The following is a 27867-nucleotide window of genomic DNA, read 5'->3' as shown; positions in this document are numbered from 1 at the left end:
CTGGCTGGCTCAATATATTTGTATATATTATGTATGTATTTCGGATGACACTTACTTTAGGTGGTGGAGAATGCTGGCAATGTTCCAGGAACACGTATAGCAGCAAACCATATGTCTGGGTAAAGTCGGCCATAAGCCAGGAAACAACGACAGATAGTTTGTAAGACCAGATCAAGCACCTTGTTAGAGCCCAACAGGAGACAAGTAAGCTGCTTATGCAACAGATCCATCAACCGCAGCAGCAGCAGCAACAAGACCAGCTCCAACAGCAGCAGCAGATGGAGTTGCTTGCAGAGGCAGTTCATGGGAGGCTGGCATCCCCTCCCCCAACTCCAGGTGATGACTCCTAAGTCCGGAAGGCGGTAAGATGAGCCATGCAGAAAATGACCCAAGGAGATGATGTTGAGGTGTTTTTGACTGTGTTAGAGAGGGTAGCAGAGCAGGAAAAGCTGCCGCCGGAGCAGTGGGTGGTGGTCCTGGCCCCCTATCTGAATGGTGAGCCTCAAAAGGCTTATTATGATCTTGACTTATAGGATGCCCAGGAATATTCAAAGTTAAAAACTGAGATACTAGCACTCTTAGGGGTGACTATGTCTGTCCGAGCTGAAAGGGTCCACCACTGGGCATATTGCGGTGATAAACCCCTTCGTTCTCAAATGTTTGATCTCTTGCATCTTTTACAGGAGTGGTTACAGGCAGAGTCCTCCACCTCAGCCCAGATTGTAGAATGGGTTGTGATGGACAGGTTTATCCACTCTCACCCCGGGGCGTGCAGACCTGGGATGCCCAGGGGGACCTCCGAAATGCGGACGACCTGGTTGGCCTAATAGAGAGGTACCAGGTCATTGAGAGTTTCCTAAGGAAGCCAGGTGGTGTGGCATCCCTATACTGGGGTACCCAGAAGGAGCCAGAACCTCTATAGAGGAGTAATAGAGCCACAGCTAGGAGAAGTCCAAGGTCCCAAGGGATTGCTGAGGGGTTGCCAAAGGCCGCTGGGAAAGACATGATCTGCTGAAGGTCTCACGGTCCTATGTCCTCCGAGCAGATGGACTGCATCCTAGGAAGGTGCTGTTCGTACTATGCCTACCCCGCCTGCAGTGTGGACTATCAGCCTGGTGAGGGGCCCCAGTCAAGTCCCATGACAGTAAATGGGGTGCTGGTGTCGGGACTTTTGGACTCGGGGAGTTTGGTGACTCTGATACGGGCGACACTCCCCCACCAGTCGATCTTGGGAAAAACGTGGGTGTCTGCTGTATTCAGAGGGAAGCCAAGGACTACCCTGTTGCCAGAGTGACTATAGAAACAAACTGTAGGGCTGAGTTCCATGAGCTCAGAGTTGTTAAAGACCTACTACACCCGGTGATTATAGGTTGGGACTTTTGCTTGTTCTGGGACTTATGGCGGAATGTCATGGGTACCAGGTGACTCAGACAGGAGCCGGTGCCACTATGAAGAATTCTCATAGCAGTCGGAGGCGTATGAGTTCCCCGTGTGTGCCCTTACCGGTGATGACGACAAAACAGTGACCCAGGAGGCCGAGATTCCTGAGTGTGGGGTTTCTGGGGGAATTTTGGTACTGCTCAAATGCAGGACCTTACATTGAAAAGTGCATATGATAATGTGACTGTGATCAATGGGGTTGCTCAAGAGCCAGGAGCTGACACCAGATTCCCATATTTCACATTAAATGAGGAGCTGCTTTATTTGGTCACTAAACCAAGAGGGAAAGTGATAGAGCAGTTGTTGGTGCCAGGTCCTTAGGCATAGGGTGTTAGATTTGGCCCATTCACATGTCTTCGGTGGGCATCTCGGAGTAGACAAAACCAAAGAGTGGGTCCTGCAGAGGTTCTACTGGCCTGGATGTCACCGAGACATTGTTCATTTCTGCCGGTCTTGCCCTACCTGTCAGCTAACTACTCCAGTATCCCACTTCCGCAGTCCCCTAGTGCCGTTGCCCATTATAGAGGTCCCGTTTGTCCAGATTGCTATGGACCTTGTCAGGCCTCTGGATGAGTCAGCAAGGGGGCACCAATACATTCTAGTGGTGATGGACTACTTGACACAATACCCAGAGGCAGCACCACTGAGAAACTGCTCTGTCAGGAGTATAGACCGAGAGCTAGTGCATTTTTTCTCCCAGACAGGTCTGCCAAAGGAGATCCTGATGGACCAAAGGACTCATTTTATGTCTAAAGTGATGAGGGAGTTGTGTAAGGCTCTCCAGATTACCCAACTCAAGACGTCAGTGTACTATCCACAGACGGACGGCCTGGTGGAGAGGTTCAATAAGACTCTAAAGTCCATACTCAAGAAAGTCATGGAGAAGGATGGCCGAGACTGGGATTGCCTACTCCCCTACCTGCTATTCTCGGTTAAGGAAGGCCCAGGCCTCTATGTGGTTTTCGCCGTTCGAGCTGTTATATTGACGGCACCCTCGGGGACTTCTGGACATTGCAAAGTAGACCTGGGAAGCTGAGGTTACACCCCACTGGAGCATTATCGAGCATGTGGCCCAGATGCAGGACCAGATCGCAAGGGTGATATCGATTGTGAGGGAAAGCCTCTTTCAAGCAGGAGAGGCCCTGGCAAGGGTCTACAATCGGTGGGCGAGACTGAGACAGTTTAGCCCCGGAGACTGGGTGTTGTTGTTGGTCCCATCGAGGTGGTCGAAAAATTGAGTGACGTCAAATATTAGGTCCACCAACCAGGGAGAAGAAAACCATACCAGGTATACCACATTAACCTGCTCAAACATGGCATGACAGGGAACCGGTGGAAGCTATGTGCCTGGGGGCCCACCCTGAAGCCAGGGTCGAGGATGTCACAGTGGCAGAGACACTGTCACCGACCCAGAAGCAACAGTGCCGAGAGCTGCTTCAGTGAAACGGGGACCTGTTTTTGAAGCTGCCAGTTTGTATGCTGGTTGTGGAGCACGAAATCCTGACTGAACTGCATGTGAGGGTGAGTCAAAAGCCGTATCGGACTCCCGAAGCCTGCCACTATGGCGCCCCTGAGGGTTCGACCGCCACATTTCTCCACCAGAGGGGGCTAGTATGCACTAGGTGCTGCCCTCCTGGTTACATCGAGACACTGGAGAACCAAGAGTTAGGGGAACCACTTAGTGGGTGAGAGTGGAGGACTCACATTTTAGTGACAATTTAGATTTCATATTTAAGAAAAAGCCATTTTTGGTTCTTGGTCTTCTGATTGTGATCTCCCACCCTGAACGTGGATCCTGTGTGGACCTGCAGCGGATGGAGACACGGCCCTCGTGCACTGGCCTTGGGCCGAGGGGCAGGTTACAGTTAACATATGTCTCAACCCGGTCAAGGACCATGACCAAAAAGGCCCGGAGCTTAGGAGTGTAGCTCCACCGCAAATGGATCCCAGGGAGGATGCAGACAGAGCTGTATACGCCAGCTGTCCTCGCTATTCTGATCTATTCAGAGGGATTCCGGCTGCAAGAGGGGTACCGGCCCCGACACCCGACCTTGCTACTCCACGTCCTGGTCGGGGAAGCCCGGTAGGCCCTGAGGATCCCACCGGGTGACGGAAAGAGCAGAGTTGCCACTCGTACCCTATTTCTGAGGGTGGTTCAGAGGGAGACCCGGCCTATCTACACACAGACAGGAAATCACTCGGTCTGTAGCTTAGGAACACTCTGTTGCGGGGTCCTGATTGAAAACTGGACTTCCTCAGAGGTTGTCGGACCCTCGTTCCTGGTGACTGCAGAACTCCGCGAGGAGCAGGGAGTTGCCTTCCTTATGCCATCTCTCATGTGAGTAAAGCCTTGGAAGTTCACCCCTATGGCCTCCGGACTCTTTATTCTGCGCTACACCGCACTATGCAGGCTTTCTAGACTACAACTCTCTCCATCCTGTCTCTCTGCCCTGAGGCCCTGCTCCGCCCGTGGGGAGTAGTAACAACGACGGCTGCGATAACACCATGCCTCAGCGGACTGCAGCAGCGCTGGTGGCCTTCACCAGGTACCACAGGTGGCGTAGTCAAAATCAGTCACTCAACCCGGATAAGCCCGTACCATCCTTTTTAATGTGATGGCCCTGGGCACGGAGCGGGTCCGGGCCACGGCTGCACCCCATCGACATCACAGGACCCGGCTCCGAGTCCCCCATCTCCCAGGGTAAACAGGGGCTTCCGAAAAGAGGCGTCACACCACAAAGTGATCTCCAAGGAGGTGAGGAGAATGTTGAGTGTGGGTGTCATCGAGGAGTCAAAAAGCGGCTGATCCAGCCCCATTGTCCTTGTGCCAAAGCCGGATGGAGAGTGGTGTTTCTGTAATGACTACAGGAAGTTGAATGAGGTGTTAAAGTTCGGCACATATCCGATGCCCTGGGCCAATTAGCTTATTGAGATGCTAGGGTCAGCCAGATATATCACGACCCTGGAACTAACGAAAGGGTACTGGAAAATTCTCTAGTCCCCAAGTGCCAAGGAGAAGACTGCCTTCTCTACTCCTGATGGTTGTAGCATCGGCGTCTCTGCCTCCTGCCCGGCAGAGACGCCGTTCCCCTTACTGCCGCGGTCCTGCTCCAGTGTCCTCTGGCCTCCCTGCAGCTGCTGCTGGTGCACGCAGCTTCCCTGGCTCTGTGCTTAGGGCGCGCGCTCCCTCCCTCTTAAAGGGGCCGTGCGCGCCGTCCTAAAAAGTCCCCGGCCAATGGCTGGAGGACTTCCCCTATAAAAGGCACCTCCTCCAATATGGAGGTGCCCATGCAAGGTTGTTGCTCTGTATGCTAAACTCTGCTTCAGCCCACAGGTCCTGCTGCCTGTCTGACTACCAGTCCAGTCCATCTGACTATCAGTTCAGTCTGCCAGCCTGATTACCAGTCCAGCCCGACAGTCTGCTTACAGCCCAGTCCGCTAGTCTGTCTATGGGCTTGGCCAGTCCGCTTATCCGGAGCCTTCACCTGCTACCTGTCTCTGCCTGCCAAGGACACTCTCCAGCCCGACGGTCTGGATACGGTCAAACCCGCCAGTCTGTCTATGGGCTAGGCTAGCCTGCCTACCTGGAGAACTTGCCTGTCACCTGGAGGCTCCTGCCTGCACCTGCCGTGCATGCCTGACAGCCTACCTAGAGGCTCCTGCCCGTCACTTGCCGTGACCATCTGACAGCCTACCTAGAGGCTCCTGCCCGTCTCCAGCCGTGCCTGCCTGACAGCCTACCTAGAGGCTCCTGCCCGTCACTTGCCGTGATCACCTGACAGCCTACCTAGAGGCTCCTGCCTGTCACTTGCCGTACCTGCCTGACAGCCTACCTGGAGGCTCCTGCTGGTTACCTGCCATGCCTGCCAGTCCGTCTGCCCGGATCACCCGTCAGCCTGCCTGCCGTGCTCATCTGCTGTACCGGTCAGTCCCTGCCTTCTGACCCGTGGGAATCACCTGCTCTCATACAAGGTCAGTCCCCAGAGTAGCACCTGGTCCCTCTGCTCAGTCCTTCCCTGGTCACGGAGTCGATTGAGCCCCCGTACGGCCTTGGTCGGTCCGAGTTGATACCTAGTTACGCCACTCTGGTCCCTCCTTGCAGATCCGTAACAGTTTGCGCGGGCCATGGAACCCGGTGACCTCCAGACCCCCGCGATCTTCGACCTGCACCAGGAGGTCTTACGTCAGAGAGTTCAACAGGAGACTGTCCTGTCCTTTCTGCGGTCTGTTAACTGTCGCCTAGGCGCATTGTCCGCCCCATCTGTGTCCGCCTCTGGCCAAGCGGCGCCAGCTCCCGCGGCACCGCAACCCTGTCCTATTATGGCATCCGGCTATGGACCCCGGCTCTCGGCACTCCCACGTTTTGCTGGCGACCCCGCTTTAGCTCGGGGTTTCATAAACCAGTGCTCCCTGCACTTTGAACTCCTGGCACACCAGTTCATCTCCGACTGGGCCAAGGTGGCATTCATCATGTCTCATCTCACTGGAGAAGCATTGGCCTGGCTAAACCCCCTGTGGGAGAGAGGGGATCCCCTGGTGTCCGATCTATCGTCTTTCCTCGCTGCTTTCCGGAAAGTCTTCGATGAACCTGGACGAAAATACTCTACTGCCTCCTCTCTGCTACGTCTTCGCCAAGGAAGTCTCACTGTGGACCAGTATGCTATACAGTTCCGTACCCTCGCTTCTGAGCTTGCCTGGAACAACGAGGCCCAGGTATCCATCTTCTGGGAAGGTCTTTCCGGTCAGATCAAGGATGAGTTAGCTGGCCGGGACGTTCCTACCACCCTAGATGACCTGGTGTCACTAGCAACCCGGATTGACATCAGTTTCCTGGAACGTGCTAAGGAGACTACCCGGGAGAGAAGATTTCCTCGTCTTGCTCCTGCTTTCCAGAAACCTGCTTCCCAACCTGCAACTCCCCGGGCATGCTCGCCCGAACCTATGCAGATCGACCATACCAAAATAGTCAAATCTCGCCAAGAGACATGCAGAGCCCAGGGAAGCTGTTTCTACTGCGGCAGTAAGGAGCACCCGATTCTTTCCTGCCTGGTGAAGCTGGGAAACTCCAGTGTCTAGGACTGCTTGGAGAGGTCGTCCTAGGCAAAAGTAAATCCTCTCCGTCCTTGACTTTATCCGTCTCTATTTCCTGTGGAGAGAACCGCTTCTTTGAAACCGCACATCTGGATTCCGGAGCCGCTGGGAATCTCATATCCCAGTCCCATGTAGAGAAGTATCAGATTCCTACCAAACCTCTGGCCGAACCATTGGCAGTCGCTTCCGTGGATGGAAGACTCCTTCCGGTGACCATCTTGCTCATCACAGAGGCCGTAATCCTGCAGGTGGGAATGCTGCACTCAGAGAGGATGTCCTTCCATGTGCTTTCTGGACTCTCTCACCCCCTTTTGCTAGGTCTACCCTGGCTACAGAAACATGAACCCGTTCTGAATTGGCAATCCGGTGAGGTGCTCCGTTGGGGGCAGGATTGCCATGAGACCTTTCTGATTCTGGTTCGCCCGGCTCGACCCCCACCTACTCCGACTAATCTACCCAGTCTACCGACACCCTACTGGTCCTATGCTGATGTCTTCGACAAGAAGGAGGCAGAGACTCTGCCACCCCATAGGCCATATGATTGCCCTATTGACCTGATATCCGGTGCCACTCCACCCTGTGGGCGTATCAACCCGTTGTCGTTGGCCGAAACTCGGGCCATGTCAGAGTACATCGAAGAAAATCTGGCTAGGGGATTCATCCGGAGATCTTCCTCCCCGGCTGGAGCCGGATTCTTCTTCGTTAAAAAGAAAGATGGTTCACTACGTCCATGTATCGATTATAGAGGACTCAACCAAATCACTGTCAAAAACAAATATCCTCTGCCGCTCATCTCTGAGCTGTTCGACTGCCTTAAAGGCGCGAAGATAGTCACCAAGCTCGATCTTCGTGGGGCGTATAACCTGGTCCGGATCCGCCAAGGAGACGAGTGGAAGACTGCATTCAATACCTGGGACGGTCACTATGAATACCGTGTGATGCCCTTCGGTCTCTGTAATGCTCCCGCCGTCTTCCAAGAATTAGTTAATGACATCTTCCGTGACCTCTTATATTCTTGCGTGGTGATGTACCCGGACGACATCTTGGTCTTCTCTCCAGATCTTCCCACACATTGGAGGGATGTTCGTCAGGTCCTGCTTAGGCTCAGGCAGAATCACCTTTATGCAAAATTTGAGAAATGCCTCTTTGAGCATTCCTCTCTTCCTTTCCTGGGCTATATTATCTCTAAGACAGGTCTACGGATTGACCCGGAGAAGGTCTCTGCCGTCTTAAAATGGCCCCGTCCGGAGGGGTTGAAGGCGATTCAGTGATTCCTGGGCTTCGCCAACTATTATCGTCTCTTCATCCCACATTTCTCTTCCCGGACTGCTCCCATCTCTGCGCTCACACGTAAGGGAGCAAATCCTAAGGAATGGCCGTCCGAAGCGGAGGAGGCCTTCCGCTCTTTAAAACAAGCCTTCTCTTCTGCCCCTGTGCTGCACCGTCCGGATAACAACAAACAATTCTTTCTGGAGGTTGATGCTTCCTCTTCTGGAGCCGGAGCGGTGCTCACCCAGAAATCTCCATCCGGGAGAATGGTAACCTGCGGCTTCTTCTCCAAGCTCTTCTCCTCGTCTGAGCGCAACTACTCCATAGGAGACCAAGAACTGCTAGCCATAAAATTGGCGCTGGAGGAGTGGTGTTACCTGCTCGAGGGCACTCTGCACCCGGTGGTCATCTATACTGACCACAAAAACCTGGCATATCTACAGAATGCCCAAAGACTCAATCCGCGTCAGGCCCGGTGGTCTTTGTTCATTGACCGCTTTAACTTTACCCTACATTACCGCCCGGCGGACAAGAACGTTAAAGCAGATGCCTTGTCCCGATCCTTCCTGTCTTCCGATCAAGAGGAGGAGCCTATGCATATCATCGATCCCTCCAAAGTGATGAATGTGGCCCCCTTGGATCTGTCTCGTCTCCAACCCGGTAAGACGTTTGTAGCCGTTCCGGATCGTAAAAAGGTTCTTCTCTGGGGCCATTCATCCAAATTAGCCGGCCATGCTGGCCAGAAGAAGACCTTCCTGCTCATTACCCGGCATTACTGGTGGCCTACCCTGTGCCAGGATGTGGTACACTTCATCACGGCCTGTTCGTCCTGTGCCCGCAACAAAGTTCCCAGACATCTTCCTGCTGGCCGTCTCCTGCCTCTTCCCGTACCTGCTGCCCCATGGCAACACATTGCTATGGACTTTATTACGGATCTTCCTGTTTCTGCTGGTTGTACAATCATTTGGGTGGTCGCTGACCGCTTTTCTAAAATGGCCCACTTCATTCCTCTGCCTGATCTTCCGTCTACGTCTGTGCTGGCTAAGGACTTCATCCATCACATCTTTCGTCTCCATGGCCTACCCCTCCACATTGTGTCTGATCGAGGGGTCCAGTTCACTTCGCGCTTCTGGAGAGCTACGTGTAAGCTGCTGGATGTCACCCTGGATTTCTCCTCTGCTTACCATCTGCAGTCCAATGGCCAAATGGAGCGTATCAACCAGATCCTTACCAGCTACCTCTGGCACTTCGTCAACGCTCACCATACCGATTGGGTGGCGCTCCTACCATGGGCCGAGTTCTCCTACAACAACCATGAGAGCGAATCTTCTTCCAAGTCCCCGTTCTTTGTGGCCTACGGTCGACATCCCCGGATTCCGTTTCCCGTTTCCGCTTCAGTAGACAACCCAGCCGCGGAGTCTCTGGTCAGCGAATTTTCCACTATTTGGGAGGACACTAGATCCGCACTTCTTCAATCCTCCGAGCGGATGAAGAAGCATGCTGATAAGAGATGTCTGGATCCACCTCTATTCTGTCCGGGAGACAAGCTTTGGCTCTCCTCCAAACATGTTCGTCTCAAAATACCCTCCTATAAGTTGGGTCCACGGTTCATCGGTCTATTTGAAGTCCTCAAGCAAATCAACTCAGTAGCCTACAAGTTAAAACTCCCAGCCACCTTACGGATTCCCAACTTCTTCCACGTATCTCTCCTCAAACCAGTTGTGCTTAATTCTTTTTCTGACAATCCAGGTACCTCCCCAGCTCCGGTCTCCGCTGAGGACGTCTATGAGGTAGAGAACATTCTGGCCACCAAGAGGGTAAGAGGAAAAACCTTTTTTCTGTTGGATTGGAAGGGGTTTGACCCAGAGGAGAGAAATTGGGAACCCAAGGAGAACATCCAATCCCCGCTTCTCCTTAAAAAATTTCTTGCTGGCCTGAAAAAGAGGGGGCGTAAGGGGGGGGGGGTACTTTAGCATCGGCATCCCTGCCTCCTGTCCGGCAGAGACGCTGTTCCCCTTACCGCCGCGGTCCTGCTCCGGCGTCCTCTGGCCTCCCTGCAGCTGCTGCTGGTGCACGCAGCTTCCCTGGCTCTGTGCTTAGGGCGCGCGCTCCCTCCCTCTAAAGGGGCCGCACGCGCCATCCTAAAATGTCCCCGGCCAATGGCTGGAGGATTTCCCCTATAAAAGGCACCTCCTCCAATATTGAGGTGCCCGTGCAAGGTTGTTGCTCTGTATGCTAAACTCTGCTTCAGCCCACAGGTCCTGCTGCCTGTCTGACTACCAGTCCAGTCCGCCTGACTATCAGTCCAGTCTGCCAGCCTGATTACCAGTCCAGCCCGACAGTCTGCTTACAGCCCAGTCCGCTAGTCTGTCTATGGGCTTGGCCAGTCCGCTTATCCGGAGCCTTCACCTGCTACCTGCCTCCGCCTGCCAAGGACACTCTCCAGCCCGACGGTCTGCCTACGGTCAAACCCGCCAGTCTGTCTATGGGCTAGGCTAGCCTGTCTACCTGGAGAACTTGCCTGTCACCTGGAGGCTCCTGCCTGCACCTGCCGTGCATGCCTCACAGCCTACCTAGAGGCTCCTGCCCGTCACTTGCCGTGACCATCTGACAGCCTACCTAGAGGCTCCTGCCTGTCTCCAGCCGTGCCTGCCTGACAGCCTACCTAGAGGCTCCTGCCCGTCACTTGCCGTGACTGCCTGACAGCCTACCTAGAGGCTCCTGCCTGTCACTTGCTGTACCTGCCTGACAGCCTACCTAGAGGCTCCTGCCTGTTACCTGCCGTGCCTACCTGTCAGCCTACCTGGAGGCTCCTGCTGGTTACCTGCCGTGCCTGCTAGTCTGTCTGCCCGGATCACCTGTCAGCCTGCCTGCCGTGCTCATCTGCTGTACCGGTCAGTCCCTGCCTTCTGACCCGTGGGAGTCACCTGCTCTCATACAAGGTAGGTCCCCAGAGTAGCACCTGGTCCCTCTGCTCGATCCTTCCCTGGTCACAGAGTCGATTGAGCCGCCATACGGCCTTGGTCAGTCCGAGTTGATACCTAGTTACGCCCCTCTGGTCCCTCCTTGCACCGCAGCACAAAGGTTCCATCACCCGACTCCGTAACAATGGGTGCTTTCAGTACACCAAAATGCCATTCGGTCTGCAGGGAGCCCCAGCTATCTTCCAGAGGGCCATGGATCCTAGCCTCTCACAAAAAGTATGAAGCTGCTTACCTAGATGATATTGTGATCTTCAGCCCAGATTGGGTAAGTCATCTACAGAAGCTCCAGGCGGTACTGGATGCACTGAGGAAGGCAGGGTTTACCATTAGCCCAAAGAAGTGTGCTATAGGAAAAGAAGAGGCAAAATACTTGGCCTACATCGTCGGAAGGGGCGAAATAAAGCATCAAGTAAATAAGGTGGAGGCTATCCAAAATTGGCAGCAACCGAACTCCAAGAAACAAGTTCGGGCATTTCTCGGAATTGTGGGATACTATCGGCAATTTATCCCGAATTTCAACATGATAGCCGCACCTTGACTGGTCTTCTTAAGGGTATGAAGATGTCGATGGCCAAATAGTCCTCTGAAGCGGAGATGGCATTCCAGGAGCTAAAGCTCGCCCTATGTAAACAGCCGGTCTTGGTCACACCTGATTTCCCTAAGGAGGTCATGGTTCAGACAGATGCCTCTGAGGTCGGTTTGGGGGCTGTGTTGTCTCAGGAAATAGATGGGGATGAACATTCAATCCTATTCCTGAGTAGAAAGTTCTCCTTCTGTGAAAAGAACTATGCCATCGTAGAGAAAGAGTGCTTGCACATCAAATGGGCAATTGACACTCTAAAGTACTATCTGTTAGGCCGGAAGCTCAGGTTAGTTTCAGATCATGCGCCCTTGAGATGGATGAAGGAAAGGAGGGGGAAGAATGCCCGGGTGACTAGGTGGTTTCTAGTGCTCCAGGACTTTAGTTTTCATGTGGAGCACAGGTCCAGGAGACCACATGGTAATGTAGATGCCCTGTCTGGACTTCCCTGTTTAGCGAGTGAAGGTGCCAAAACCCCCAGCTTTAACCACTTCGCACCAGAGCCTGCTTTTGCCTTCGTGACCGGGCCAATTTTTTCAATTCTGACCACTGTCACTTTATGAGGTAATTACTCTGGAACACTTCAACGGATTCCCCTGATTCTGAGACTGTTTTTTCGTGACATATTGTACTTCATGATAGTGGTAAAATTTCTTCGATATTACTTGTGTTTATTTGTGAAAAAATCGGAAATTTGGCGAAAATTTTGAAAATTTTGCAATTTTCAAACTTTGAATTTTCATGCCCTTAAATCAGAAAGATAAGTCACACAAAATAGTTAATAAATAACATTTCCCCCATGTCTACTTCACATCAGCAGAATTTTGGAACCAAAATTTTTTTTTGTTAGGAAGCTATAAGGGTTAAAAGTTGACCAGCGATTTCTCATTTTTACAACAAAATTTACAAAAACATTTTTTTAGGGACCACATCTTATTTGAAGTGACTTTGAGGGGCCTTTATGACAGAAAATACCCAAAAGTGATACCATTCTAAAAACTGCACCCCTCAAGGTGCTCAAAACCACATTCAAGAAGTTTATTAACCCTTCAGGTGCTTCACAGGAATTTTTGGAATGTGGAAGAAAACAATGAACATTTAACTTTTTTTCACAAAACTGCTACTTTAACCTCAAATTTGTAATTTTCACAAGTGCAGCCAGAAAAAATGGACCCCAAAATGTGTTGTGCAATTTCTCCTGAGCACGCTGATACCCCATATGTGGTGCAAAGTCACTGTTTGGGCGCACGGCATGGCTCGAAAGGTAAGGAGCGCCATTTGACTTTTGGAATGGAAATTTGACTGGAATCGATAGCGGACGCCATGTTGCATTTGGAGAGCCCCTGAGGTGCCTAAACAGAGGAAACCCCCAACAAGTGACCCCATTTTGGAAACTAGACCCATCAAGGAACTTATCTAGATGTGTGGTGAGCACCTTGAACCCCCAGGGGCTTCATAGAATTTTATAATGTTGAAGTGTGAAAATAAAAAAACACATTTTTAACACAAAACTGCTACTTTAGCCTCAAATTTTTAATTTTCACAAGGGCAGCCAGAAAAAATGGACCCCAAAATGTGTTTTGCAATTTCTCCTGAGCACGCTGATACCCCATATGTGGTGCAAAACCACTGTTTGGGCGCACGGCATGGCTCGGAAGGTAAGGAGTGCCATATGACTTTTGGAATGGAAATTTGGCTGGAATCGATAGCGGACGCCATGTTGCATTTGGAGAGCCCCTGGGGTGCCTAAACAGAGGAAACCCCCAACAAGTGACCCCATTTTGGAAACTAGACCCCTCAAGGAACTCATCTAGATGTCTGCTGAGCACCTTGAACCCCCAGGGGCTTCACAGAATTTTATAATGTTGAAGTGTGAAAATAAAAAAACACATTTTTAACACAAAACTGCTACTTTAGCCTCAAATTTTTAATTTTCACAAGGGCAGCCAGAAAGAATGGACCCCAAAATGTGTTTTGCAATTTCTCCTGAGCACGCTGATACCCCATATGTGGTGCAAAACCACTGTTTGGGCACACGGCATGGCTCGGAAGGTAAGGAGCGCCATTTGACTTTTGGAATGGAAATTTGGCTGGAATCTATAGCGGACGCCATGTTGCATTTGGAGAGCCCCTGAGGTGCCTAAACAGAGGAAACCCCCAACAAGTGACTGAATTTTACAATCTACTCCTCTGTATAAATTAATCTAGTGGTGGGAAAATAAGTAGATAGGTAAATGGTCACTAAACCCATAGATGAATTCCCAGAGAGGTGTCATTTCCAAAATGGGGTCACTTCAGGGGAGATTCTGCTGTTCTGGCACTTTTCAGAGGCGCTAAGTACCAGAACTAAAGAATCCCCCCTGAAGTGACCCCATTTTGGAAATGGCACCCCTTTGGGAATTCATCTATGGGTTTAGTGACCATTTTAACTCAATGGATGATTTCCAGAAACAAGCACGCAATGGAAGGTTTAGATTCTGGAGAACCCCCCCACCCCCACCCCTGGAAATTAAGTGAGCTCTACTCAAATGTGTCATTCACTAAATGAACCAAATGTTTGAATGACAAATTGGGATACATTTTTACAGTTTAAAAACGTGGTTCTGTGTGGAAGATTTTAAAGCAGTCAGTGACGCATAAGGCTGGCCATGATGGGCATTGTGGGCAATAGTAGCGGGTATCACGCCTCATTCCTCTCTTAGTACATACACGACATCTTTTCTGGGGGTTCCTTCTTGTTTCCGTTGCTGGAATAAGTGCAATAAAATGTCGCTCAGTGAGTCTTTTCACATCCTCAGATTCTAATGGATGAGCGGGGCTAACACTTTGAAAAACAAGAGTTTCAATTACCTTTTCTTGATAATCAAGAAAAGGGTCTGAATTTCCTGCTTTTTTGTACAACACAAAAGAATTGTATGTGGCCACCTGAAACAAATAAATAACCAACTTTTTATACCAGGTATAGGACTTTCTTGATACCTGGTATGGCTGTAGAACCTGGTCTGCAAGGTCCACACCCCCCATGTGTTTGTTGTAGTCAATGACTGACACAGGTTTTTGCTTCGGAGTGGTGGATCCTAGTTCTACAGTGGCGCTTGTGGCATCTGTGTGGATCGAGCTGAGGACAAAAATATCCCTCTTACCCCTATATTTCAGGGCAAGCAGCTCTCCGTTGCGTACAGCCCCTGACTGCCTCTTTTGAAACTTTTGGTTGACCAATGGTTGTGGAAACCCCTGACGGTTTTTACGGATGGTCCCACAAGCCCTGATGTTGTGTTCAACCAGACTTTTAAATAGGGGTATGCTGGTGTAATAATTGTCCACATATAGATTGTAGCCTTTTTGAAACAATGGACTTATCAGCTCTCAAACAATTTTTCCAGATGTCCCTGTAGCACCCTGAGGATTCGGCTGCTACAGGGGTATTGCACCTCACTCCAGAGGTGTGGTGTTCCACTCCCGGGTAAGGATGGAGTGTGGGACTGAGCTCAGTAGGCTGCATGCACTACATACATCCCATTTCCGGGGGACAGAACTACGGTACTCCCACCAGTATATGTGCAGGTACGACAGCGTCTGTCCCTGGCTGGAGTGGGAGGGGGGTGGAACATCCCAGTAGTGTAGGGGCAGATAGGGGGAGTAGTCTGGGTAAAGCTAGGAGCTCATTGGGTGCTAGTCACCTGGGCTCACACATAGAGGGAGTATATATGGTGGGCACCATCTTAGGACAGGGTCTTTTTAGCCTGAGGAGCAGAGCAGAGGAGTTCAGCCAGGAGGGCTGACAGGGAGCTGTGGCTCCGGCTGGGCCCAGCTCCAGAGCTAAGCCTGCAGAGGAGAGAGGAGAAAGAAGGACCCAGAGAGAAAGCCAGAGGGAACCCCAAGAACCCAGAAACAGACCAGAAAGGGTGAAGGGTTGGCGGACACGGGTACCGGAACCCGAACTGGTGGAGGCCACTTATCCTCAGCCAGGAACCGGAGGTCGTGGTCAAGATTTGCCACGACCCTCACCAAATCCACCAGAAAGGCACACCAAGCATAGGGTCAGGGAACCCAGAGGAGGTTTGACCACTAAGAGACCCGAGGGAGCCGGCCAAAGGTGGATCCCTGGTGGGAACGGCCAGAGACAGAGAGAGAGAAGGGAGCTCAGGACCACGCTTCAGAACTGCCTGGGGGTTAGCCGAGTCCAGGACCTGGTGGACGCAGCACGGCTCAGGTGGTCACTCAAGGCCAGAGTGACTGAGAAGAACACTTGTGAGTAAAACCCCTGAAACTGCATCTCCTGACTCTGACTCTTCTTACTGACCGTCACAACCCCCATCATCTTCACCTGCTGCCCTGAGGCCATACCCCTCCCGTTGGGGGTTATACCACCACGCTGCACATCCTTATACACCTGGCCTCAGTGGACTGTTCTGCAGCGGCGGCTTCAAAGCCGCACTCAACGGGTGGCGTAGTCGATCAAGTTAACATCTACTGCCATAGACTGCCACTTAGTTTGACACCCTGGGCACGGACCGGGTCACCGCCACAAGGACTACTACCCCTACCCAGATCCGGCTCCGGGTATCCCCTGAACATGGCCCAGGGGGTGCGTCAACTTTTGGCGTAGTCGGCAGGATCACGTGCCCGCAACCATCGGGTACTGCGTGCCTGAAGAAAAGTTCGCATTTACCTCAAAAAGAAGTCTCCCGCCGGTTCCGGAGGGTCCCCGCCATCGGACGCCATCTCGGATCGGTTCCCGCCATTTGCCCGTCATCTGCAGTCTTTTCCCGCCATCTGCAGTGTTTCCCGCCACTGGGAAGCGATTCCCGCCATCTAAGAAGATTTCCCACCCTGGCAGAGCGGACGCCATTATGGGCGTGCCAGAGGGTGGTAAGAGACGACCTCCCATCGTGGGCCAGGACCAAGAATGGCGCCAAAAACGAAGACCGCCCCCACCAGCAGAGACTGCAATGATTGAGATGTCCATCAGCGTGGGGGGTCTGCCCCTGGAACTGACAATCACCAAGTTGCCCGAGGACCGCCCTCAATGGGGGCGGAGACAGAACAAAAGAGAGAAGATGGGAGCAGCTTGGAGAAGTCTGGAGGAGCCGTACCCGGAGATGGAGGGAGAGGCAGGCAGCACCGACCCTGTGGTCAGGAGCCTGATGCAAGCAACCACCCCACAAGACCTGGTGGAGATCCTGGCACAGCTTCCCCGAGACCGGGAGCGTGCACAGACCGCGCTGGAGGGCCTCGCACGGAGGATGGCCCAAGTGCAGCGAGAAACGCTGATGGAGTGGAGCAGGGAGATGGCCCAGCAGGCTGGAACCCGCCAGCGGAGCACACCACCCGCAACGAGGAGCACGCCTGCCCCTGAAGAGGATGCAGAAGGGACGGAGGCCGGAGACGACGCCGCAGAGGGAGCTGAAGAGACGGAGGCAAGTAAAGGGGACGTTACTACCCCGAGCCCAGCCACCGTAAGCCTACCCCCGCTCCCCGTCGCAGAGCCCGAAGTCCCACTGATCGTGCCCGTTGCCGCACCGCTACCGCTCCAGACTAGGCCCCAAGCAGGAGCCGCGACCACGCCCCCTGTGACGTCACGCGCCTCAACCCTGAGCGCGGCCAAGCAGGAGACGCCACCGGCCTGGTCGCAAGGCCGAGTGCCCCCGGGCGCCGCCGTCTTCACGGTGCCCTTTACCTTCAGGGTACCCCAAGCCTGGTCGCAAGGCCTAGTGATCCCGGGCGCCGCTGCCACCACCGCGCCCTCAACTTCCACTGTGCCGCACCTGGGTGAAGACTTGTTTGCCCAGCACACTTGCCCGGATGGGCAGCCCTTTGCGTGACCACCGGAGTACTACCATCCCCGACTCCGGAAAGAAAGACCCCTGGATGAGCCCCTAATCCCGGTTCCGGCGCCCGTCAAGATGACCCCGCTCTCGTTAGAGGAGGCGCAGTTTGAGTGGGACCCCGCAGGAGGAGACCTCATCGGGTTCACTCAAGAGACCCGGGCGGCTGCAACTGAGCGTGCGGAGTGCTGCCGCCAGCAGTTGAAAGTCTTTGAGCGAGAACGGAGAGAGAGACGGGTCCGCGAGGAGCGGCTGCAAGTAAAGAGTGCAGAACAAAAGAGCCGGACCCGAAGGAACCCCCGTGCAGCCCACGGTCCCCGTGCCACCGGGACTGTAATCAAATTCCAACTGCAGCACGGTTGGGGCTTCATCAGAGATCATCACACCCCCGGCGACGTCTTCGTGACCAGAAGAGATGTCGAGTCCCACCTACCGGAGGGACACAGAGGTTGTGACCTTTACCTGGGTGATGAGGTCACCTTCACCCGGCACCAATGTGCCAAAGGACCCTATGCCCTTCATGTACACCGACTGACAGAGAAAGAGCTGAGGTGTCAGGAGGAGCAAGAGGACCCGGACGGGTCTGAAGGGTACACGGAGGAAGGAGCAGGAGGACGTCGCCACTGATGTACAGTAGGAGCACTGTAAATAGTTACCCGTGAAGGTACAATAACTGTTACCATTATAGTCCCCGTTGGGACCAGTGAACTGTTCCAGTGTGTCCCATCTCCCCACAGGCTAAGGACTGTGAGCAGCCATCCCTTTTTCCCCACTGGCCGAGGACTGAGAGCGGCCATATCCCTTGTATATAGTTGCGCTTCCTAAAGTGCCCCCTACCGGTTTTATAGGAAACTGTTTTTTCTACCAGAGACTGTGGCACTTACCTGGTCACAATTTGCACAAGTGGCCAGAGGTCAAAAATGTTTTATATGAAAAGTTTTATTATGATGAAAGAGTTAATATTATTTTATGATGTGTCCGTAACATTTTAAAAGAGAAGTACCTCCCATAAAGGGATGATTGAAGGTTACTGTTTATATATTTTATATGTAGTGCACTTTAAAAAGCTTGTATGTTTTATGTTTTTGCTCTTTTACAGCCCGAGGACGTGCTGTGATTTACCAGGGGGGAATGTAGCACCCTGAGGATTCGGCTGCTACAGGAGTATTGCACCTCACTCCAGAGGTGTGGTATTCCACTCCCGGGTAAGGATGGAGTGTGGGACTGAGCTCAGTAGGCTGCATGCACTACATACATCCCATTTCCGGGGGACAGAACTACGGTACTCCCACCAGTATATGTGCAGGTACGACAGCGTCTGTCCCTGGCTGGAGTGGGAGGGGGGTGGAACATCCCAGTAGTGTAGGGGCAGATAGGGGGAGTAGTCTGGGTAAAGCTAGGAGCTCATTGGGTGCTAGTCACCTGGGCTCACACATAGAGGGAGTATATATGGTGGGCACCATCTTAGGACAGGGTCTTTTTAGCCTGAGGAGCAGAGCAGAGGAGTTCAGCCAGGAGGGCTGACAGGGAGCTGTGGCTCCGGCTGGGCCCAGCTCCAGAGCTAAGCCTGCAGAGGAGAGAGGAGAAAGAAGGACCCAGAGAGAAAGACAGAGGAAACCCCAAGAACCCAGAAACAGACCAGAAAGGGTGAAGGGTTGGCGGACACGGGTACCGGAACCCGAACTGGTGGAGGCCACTTATCCTCAGCCAGGAACCGGAGGTCGTGGTCAAGATTTGCCACGACCCTCACCAAATCCACCAGAAAGGCACACCAAGCATAGGGTCAGGGAACCCAGAGGAGGTTTGACCACTAAGAGACCCGAGGGAGCCGGCCAAAGGTGGATCCCTGGTGGGAACGGCCAGAGACAGAGAGAGAGAAGGGAGCTCAGGACCACGCTTCAGAACTGCCTGGGGGTTAGCCGAGTCCAGGACCTGGTGGACGCAGCACGGCTCGGGTGGTCACTCAAGGCCAGAGTGACTGAGAAGAACACTTGTGAGTAAAACCCCTGAAACTGCATCTCCTGACTCTGACTCTTCTTACTGACCGTCACAACCCCCATCATCTTCACCTGCTGCCCTGAGGCCATACCCCTCCCGTTGGGGGTTATACCACCACGCTGCACATCCTTATACACCTGGCCTCAGTGGACTGTTCTGCAGCGGCGGCTTCAAAGCCGCACTCAACGGGTGGCGTAGTCGATCAAGTTAACATCTACTGCCATAGACTGCCACTTAGTTTGACACCCTGGGCACGGACCGGGTCACCGCCACAAGGACTACTACCCCTACCCAGATCCGGCTCCGGGTATCCCCTGAACATGGCCCAGGGGGTGCGTCATCCCCAGATAAGTAGGGCATCCTGGTGGGTTTAGTTGGCTATCTTTCCCCTCATATATGCGAAAAGCGGATGTGTATCTGGTTGAACTTTCGCACATTTTATAGATCTTTATTCCAAACCTTGCCCTTTTAGATGGGATAAATTGCTTGAGGTGCAGTCTTCCTTTGAATTTTACAAGGGACTCATCTATAGAAATATTTTGTGTTGGAGTGTAGAGCCTTAAGAATTTTTCTGACAAATTTTCAATGATGGGTCTAATTTTATATAACCTGTCATGTTCTGGGGCATTTCTGGGCAGGCATTGACTATTGTCGTTAAAATGCCAAAACCGCATGAGCATTTCATAACGGGTCCTAGTAAGAACGACTGAAAACATAGGGGTGGCTTGAACAGGGTGGTTGGACCAGTAGGATCGAATGCTCGGTTTTTTAACAAGCCCCATGGCAAATGTAAGTCCTAAAATTTTTTTATTTCCGGGACATTAGTTGGTGTCCATAAATTTGCCCTAGCATAGTAACATCGGGGATTCTGGCTTATGAATTGGGATGCGTATAAATTTGTTTGCATGACAATATGCTCTAGCAAGCTGTCTGTAAAAAACAAATTAAAAAAATGAATTGGTCCAAAATCTTCCACCTCCACATTTATACCAGGAATGGCGTTGAAATCAGGGCTGAATGGAGCAGCCGAATCCGAAGCCTCCCATCTGGGAAATGCTAGATCATGTGGCAAAGCCCCTTGTACACTGGCGTGCGCCAATTCACTAGTAGCAGGGACAGCGCTTGTACTGGGCAGTGTTCCCTGATTTGGAGACGTTTCTCCAGTAGCGCTATTTGCCCCTATTGCTGTACTGGTCCTTGGGCTTGAGGATGGACCAGAATCACTGCTCATTTCTGAGCTCTCAGTGTCGCCGCTACTAAAGCCCTCAAAATCCACATCTCCATCTGAGATTGCTCTGTCATCAGTGTCAGAACACAGCAGGGCATACACCTCCTCTGCGGTATAAGTCTGATGGGCCATTTTATTTTTATATTTTTTGACTGGACTGAACGGACCGGACTGAACGGACCGGACTGAACAGACGGGACCGGACTGGACTGACCGGACTGACAAGACTGACTGACAGGACTGACTGATCTGACTGGACTGACTGACTGACAGGACTGACTGATCTGACTGACTGGACTGACTGATCTGACAGGACTGACTGACTGACAGGACTGACTGATCTGACAGGACTGACTGACTGACAGGACTGACTGATCTGACAGGACTGACTGACTGACAGGACGGACTGATCTGACAGGACTGACTGACAGGACTGACTAACCCTAACCTAACTCTTACTTTCTTTTTTGATTTTTTTTGTTTCACTTTTACAGTGGCAAGGCTGACAGCTCTTGTCACACTGATTCTCCTCTGCTCTCTCGCTGAGATCCGAGGAGAAACAATGTATTTATCAGCCAGATCGCCCGGGAAAGTTTGTTGCTAAAACAAACTTCCCTAGTGATCTCTCTGATTGGCTAGTGTGACGCTGACATCATCGAGACCTGAGCCAATCAGGTCTCGATGATGTCAGAGGTCACAGCACCGGGATCCCTGTCGCTGCTAAGTGGGGGGGTCCCGATCGCCGACCACCGGCTGTCACTATCTTTTAAATGCCGGGATCACTATGGATCGCGGCATCTAGAAGATAGGAACAGGTTAACATCATGGGGACCTGATCCAATCAGGTCCCCATGATGCCACATGTCAGAGCTGTAACGGGTCTGGGAGGTGGAACCTCTGAGCAACTATACAAAGGGGCAGTCCTTGTAAGGAAGCGGGTGGAATCTGCTGTTGTGGAACCTCAGGACCTCTGCCAATGTGACATAGCACCTTCAAACCATTTCAGCAAAATCTGAACTCTAATATGGTGCTTCTTCCATTCGAGGGGTTTAGTTTCCAAAATTGGGTCACTTGTGGAGAGTTTCTGTAACGGGTCTGGGAGGTGGAACCTCTGAGCAACTATACAAGGGGGCAGTCCTTGTAAGGAAGCGGGTGGCTCCCAGGGAAGGCGGGCAGGTAGTCACGGCAAGTGACAGGGACAGTCTCTGGGTAGAAGGGCAGGAAGTCACGGCACGTGACGGGAACAGTCTCTTGACAGGCGGGTGGTCACGGCAAGTGACAGCAGGGTAAGAGTCTCTAGACGGGCAGGTGCTCACGGCAAGTGACAGCGGGGTAAGAGTCTCTAGACGGGCAGGTGGTCACGGCAAGTGACAGCAGGGTAAGAGTCTCTACACGGGCAGGTGGTCACGGCAAGTGACAGCAGGGAAAGAGTCTCTAGATAGGCTAGCAGGCAGGTAGCAGGTGAGCGCTCCCAGGTGAGCGGGCAAGAGTCTCTGGACAGGCAGGTGGTCACGGCAAGTGACGGCAGAGCCTCCAGGTAGGCTAGCAGGCAGGTAGCAGGTGAGCGCTCCCAGGTGAGCGGGCAAGAGTCTCTGGACAAGCAGGTGGTCACAGCAAGTGGCGGCAGAGCCTCCAGGTAGGCTAGCAGGCAGGTAGCAGGTGAGCGCTCCCAGGTGAGCGGGCAAGAGTCTCTGGACAGGCAGGTGGTCACAGCAAGTGACGGCTAAGCCTCCAGATAGGCTAGCAGGCAGGTAGCAGGTGAGCGCTCCCAGGTGAGCGAGTAAGAGTCTCTGGACAGGCAGGCAGGTATCTGGCAGGTACTTCCTGGTCCGCAGGCGGACTGATCCATAGACAGACTGGCAGGTGCTGGTAGGCAGACTGTCGGACCACAGGATAGCAAGCAGGTAAGCAGATATCAGGCAGGTATCAGGCAGGTATCAAGCAGGAATCTGGCAGGTGACTGGCAGGTAACTGGTAACGGGACCTGAGGGCTGAAGCAGAGTTGAAAGGCTTTGCAACAACATTGCTCGGGCACCTCCATTTTGGAGGAGGTGCCTTATATATGGTGAAGTCCTCCTGCCATTGGCCGGGGACTCCTTAGGACGGCGTGCGCGGCCCCTTTAAGAGAGGCCGGGAAGCAGAGCGCGCTGCCAGCAGAGCGGGAGGAAGCCGCCGGGCACGGAGCGGAGAGGTGAGCGGAACGGCGTCCCTGGCTAGCAGGAGGCAGGGACGCCGACGCTACAAGAGCTATCGCTCTGAACCGGCACCGCAGCGCTTGCAGGACCCTGGGGGTCCTGAGCGCTGCGGGACCACCCACCGTTTTTAAACGTCAGCGCTGCACAGAGCCCAGGCAGCGCCGATGTTTATGTACAGTGGGCGGTCGGAAACCGGTTAAGCAGAGGGGGGATATATGAAAAAGTAATTGGCAGAGAGCTGGAGGGGAGGTATGTTTCACTGAGGCTATTAGCTTCAGTGATTTGAAACCCATAAGCTTTGCTCCAGCACACCAAGTGCTGTGAGGGGTTAAGCAGCCATTTTAAGAACTAGTTTTTTGAGAACAACCATAGAGCGGATTGGAGATTGTTCTCCAAATCTCCATATTCAGTGTTCAGTATGTGTGGAGAGGCTAGCTCCAGAGAGGTGGTGTTGTGCTAACCTGAGCCATTTGCTAAACCCTGAGCGGGCGGATCCCTGCTACTATAAGGACTATGCTTTGTATTGCCACTTAGTTTTGTTTTCCTGTTTTGCCCAAAGAGCCATGTTTACTTTGATAAATTCTATGTTGGTTTATGCTGCATTCTAAGAAACCAACAAGAAATTTAAAGAGACAGCGTTCCTGTGTCTTCCTCCGAGTGCAGCTAAGTGAGCTGATCTACCACAGTTGGTATAATTACACATTCAAAAAATGTATAATTCAACCTTTCTACATTCATATGTTCACAAAGAGTTTTTCTGCATAAATAAAGGCAGATCCTTTGCAGTAAAAACTGAGTGCAATACACACATTTTTTATGCATTTTTCATACCTTTTTATGCATTCAATTGATAGGGCAAAAAAATCACAGCAAAAGGACGAAGAGAATTGACGCTGTGGTTTAAAAATTAAAAAAAAAACACAACGTAGCTCAAAAAACACACCTTGTGAATGAGATCTTAGAAATCTCATTGCTTTTGCTACTACTGTACTACGCTGTTTTTTCTGCATAAAAAACACACAGCAAAAACACTACATCTGAACAAGTCCTTAAGAAAATTGTTTCATATTATCAGATATTGAATATTATTCTTCGTCACTGATATAAAATTGTATAATATTAAGATTTTGTTAAGTTGCAGGCTGGTATAATTACACATTCAGAAAGTGTACAATTCAAACTAGGTGAAATCATTTTAGTTTCATATATGATAAAATGATGAAGACCCTAATAATAAAGATTTCATTATAAAAAGTGGAAAATTGCTTTCAAAATCAAAATACTTTTGGGAATGTAAATTTTCCATGTGTTTCACATAGAAGGTAATATGTTTGTTCTTCTGGGAGTACAGATTGTCCATGGATTTCATTTAATTTTATTTCTTTATTTTGTTTCTTACAATGTCAGTGCATCTAATAAATGTGCACATAAATCTAAAGTAAAAAGAAAATCTAAGCACTTATTTTGAACAGTTACATAATATCATACCTATGTAAGGGGGTTGTAAGTAGCTACCCGACACTATAAGATCCTGAGAATGGAGACTCCCCCATAGGAATATTCTACCATACCTATATATATTGCCGCGTGCTGCAGCATAGGTAATTGATCATTGAGGCACACATCTGTCCTTCACACCTCCATGCAACACTATTTACCTATATTCTCATTTCAAGATGAAATCAATGTTAATTTTTTCAGGAAATCTTACTGGTATCAGTTTTACAAACTCATCTTTTGAGATTGATGAAATGGCACAAGGTGTAACTATTCTCATAATTATGTTGATCTCTCTTTTCATTTTCATCACTGTTGCAGGCAACAGTCTTGTCATTGCATGTTTCATAGAAGACAAGCGGCTTCGGAGCAGGAGTAACTTATTCCTTTTAAATTTAGCTATTTGTGACTTTTTCATAGGTGAGTTTTATATACGTGTATATATATATATATATATATATATATATGTATATATATATATGCATATATATGTTTTTGTTTATTATCTTATGGCTGGAACTATAGCTGTAGCAGAACTATGGCAGTAAGAGGATTATAGCTGTAGCAGAACTATGGCGGTAGGAGGACTATAGCTGTAGCAGAACTATGACAGTAGGAGGACTATAATTAATTGTAGCAGAACTATGGCGGTTGGAGGACTATAGCTGTAGCAGAACTATGACAGTAGGAGGACTATAATTAATTGTAGCAGAACTATGGCGGTTGGAGGACTATAGCTGTAGCAGAACTATGGCTATAGGAGGACTATAACTGTAGCAGAACTATGGCTGTAACAACTGGTATGGGATTGAGGGGTCCTCTAAGGTGAGAACATTGTACCTTTTTGTAGGGTGTGCATACAATATTTTGATTACTTTTTATTGTATTTTTTGTAGGGAGGAATGGTGACTGAAAAAGTAAAATTTTGGAGTTTTGTTTCTTTTTCTGTTCGGCGTGTACTGCATGAGTTAATTAATTTTATATTTTGATAGAGTGGATTTTTTTGGATACCATGATAACCCATCAGTGCATGAACAGCCGAGTCCACTTCATATAATTACTGCTCTCAGAGATTCACAAGCTTAAATTGTTAACAGTAGGGATTGAAGCTGAGCTCCTGAGTCCCCTCCACACTTGCCGATTCCAGCGCCAACAGCTACGACAATTTGGCCTATGGGGTTAAAATAAAAATAAGTACTAGGGATCTGTGGGACATGGATGAATCAGTTATAGTCTGTCAGTCCATGTTGTACCTCTCTGTGCTTCTATTTTCATAGAGGGGTATATACTGTAGATGTTTTCCTGTATCAATCTGTGAGTAAAAATTGTTACCTTTTCTTCTAGATGCCAAATTACGGGGATAATCTCAGTAGATTCATGGCTTCTATTTAATGCAGTATGCAGGCTCCAAACAATGGATCATAATGTCTATTTACTAGCTGTACTGCATATTTTTTTAACTTTATAACAAAACTAAAATTCTGTATGTGTATTTAGTCTTACAGTGAGTCCTAGGCTCTGTCTACATCTTGTTATGTACCGACTTTTGGTGTATGCCAGGGACGGACATACCATTGGTGAAACCTGTGCAGTCGCACAGGGGCACAAGAGGTAAGGGGGCCCATTTCCACCTCCAAAACATGTGGAATTATGCATTATGATGAGCTACTGGACTGTAAAGGGCCCATATATTGCTCCTGCACAGGGCCCTCTTCTGTCTGTGTCCGCCAGTGGTGTATGCACTAACTACAAGAGCCTCCATTAAACAGGCACACATTGGCATACTCATTGTTAACTACTGTAGATGCAATTTTACTTATGTCATATTCAGTGGCCACAGCAAAAACATGTATAGCATATGATGTTTATTTTTTAAAATTGTGCTCAAGTTCCTATAGAGGGGAACTAGAAGCCTTTATTTGGAGTATATCTCTGCCTTATGGCTCTGATGAGATATGAACAGAGCCTTTTCCTGGCACCATCATTAGTATTAATAGGTGAGTCTCTTCACAGGAGCATTTTGTATTCCATTGTATGTACCTTACATCTTCACTGGCAAATGGATACTAGGAAAACTCATCTGCAAGCTGTGGCTGGTCATCGACAATCTGATGTGCACAGCTTCAGCCTTCAATGTTGTTCTTATTAGCTATGATCGATTTCTGGCTGTCACTATGGCTGTAAGTATTCTCCTATTCATTATTTTAATATAACGTTGCTTTATGTTAATAGCTGTTATAACTTATACACAATAGGCGAGTAAGGATCGCACAGACCGAGGAGATTCTAAACACAAGAACACAGGTTCCTTGGGGTGTGTGTGGGTGATTGTGTCCTCTCCAACCACTTCCCTCTAGGGCAGAACATTTTTGATGGCACAGAAGCCCAACATTTTCAGTATAGATAAGGAAGGGATCAATCCAATTTATAAAAATAAACTTGATTTTACTGTGGAACTTAAAGAAGCACTTATTTTTTCCTTTCGGATTGGAACCCTTAAAGCGATTTAATAAAATCTGCAGTATGTCAAATCTTTTAGAGTTTTTGCTGCCTTTTTTACCCAGACACATTTATTGTAGAAACTGATCAAAAATTTAGATGAAAACAGGGCGAAAATGCACATTTAACGCAGCATTTTTCCTGCCATCACTCTGGATTTTGCTGCAGAAAATAATGCCTATCATACAGTATATGTGTACATTTTCTTGTCTTCTATTGTTTAGGTTGTATATCACACTCAGCGGCAACAACATTACAAGACAGTACTGAAGATGGCTGCAGTCTGGATACTGTCATCTCTCTTATACAGCCCAGCTATTCTTCTCTGGGACTATTTTGATAGTAACAACTCCTTTGCCGAGGACCTCTGTCTCCCTTCATACTACAACAGCTGGCACTTTCTACTCGTGGCTTCTTCTTTTGACTTTTTACTTCCTCTGTTAAGCATTTCTTTTTTTAACCTGAGCATCTATTGGAATATTAAGATACGAAGCAAAAAGAAAAGGGAATCTTCCATATTCGCAATTTGCTCAAGTGAAGAAGAAATCTTTCAAATACCGTACACTGTACCAGAAGGGTTTATTCACAGTGATCAAAATGGTTTAAGATTACCAAAACTTGAAATAGTTGCTAAGTCGTTTTCTCACTTATATTCTAAGAAGACAAAACCTAATAGATCACAAAGTGTCAGTACATCACAAAGTAATATTCATATTGTTAAATTATCCCATGACAAAAAAATTGCCAAATCTTTGTTTATTCTTGTTTGTGTCTTCTGTATTTGTTGGGCTCCTTACTCACTTCTTATGACCATTCGGGCTGCCTGCCATGATTACTGTATTGCATCATATTGGTATGAAATTACATTTTGGTTGCTGTGGATTAACTCCTCAATTAATCCCATTCTTTACCCTTTGTGCCATTCAAGTTTTAGGACAGCTTTTATCAAAGTAATTTCCAAGTATGCAAAAAATATCAAATAATTCTTGTTCTATAAGTACAAGACCTTCGTTCTGGGGTACAGAACAATTGTCTAGTTATTTGTGCCTTTCAGACAGAATAGTTCTGTTTCGGAGAAGGTGGACTGTGATGCGCTTGAATAAATAAATCTGTAATTAAACAGCTATAAAAAAAAAGCTATAAAAACTCTATAGAAGAGTTATATATGGTGGACGTTCAATAAAAGTGCAGAATTTTTAGAACAAAATCCAAAGATTTATACATTTGCTACGTTTTTGATATTTGCACCTCTCCCATT

At 49.9% G+C, this 27867-nt stretch overlaps 1 protein-coding gene across 1 annotated transcript; it reads left to right on the top strand.

Annotated features, from left to right (window-relative positions):
• Nucleotides 1–374: 374 nt before the first annotated feature.
• LOC141264691 (histamine H3 receptor-like) lies at nt 375–27592 on the top strand. Its single transcript, XM_073676955.1, has 4 exons — nt 375–495; nt 24315–24530; nt 26124–26290; nt 26834–27592. Exons 1-4 carry the CDS (start codon nt 375–377, stop codon nt 27590–27592), a joined length of 1263 nt encoding a protein of 420 aa, XP_073533056.1.
• Nucleotides 27593–27867: the final 275 nt, after the last annotated feature.

This window comes from Phyllobates terribilis, unplaced genomic scaffold, assembly GCF_046119375.1.
Source record: "Phyllobates terribilis strain yellow unplaced genomic scaffold, ASM4611937v1 Scaffold_4__5_contigs__length_816908805, whole genome shotgun sequence".
Taxonomy (NCBI): Eukaryota; Metazoa; Chordata; class Amphibia; order Anura; family Dendrobatidae; genus Phyllobates; species Phyllobates terribilis.
This window is presented reverse-complemented; position numbering and strand designations above follow the sequence as displayed.

Excerpts from the sequence above, each read along its gene's own strand:
- LOC141264691 (XM_073676955.1), top strand. The coding sequence starts at position 375 with ATGCAGAAAATGACCCAAGGAGATGATGTTGAGGTGTTTTTGACTGTG. Across the intron at positions 496-24,314 it reads CCTGGCCCCCTATCTGAATG|GAAATCTTACTGGTATCAGT; the intron begins GTGAGCCTCAAA and ends TAATTTTTTCAG. Across the intron at positions 24,531-26,123 it reads TATTTGTGACTTTTTCATAG|GAGCATTTTGTATTCCATTG; the intron begins GTGAGTTTTATA and ends GTCTCTTCACAG.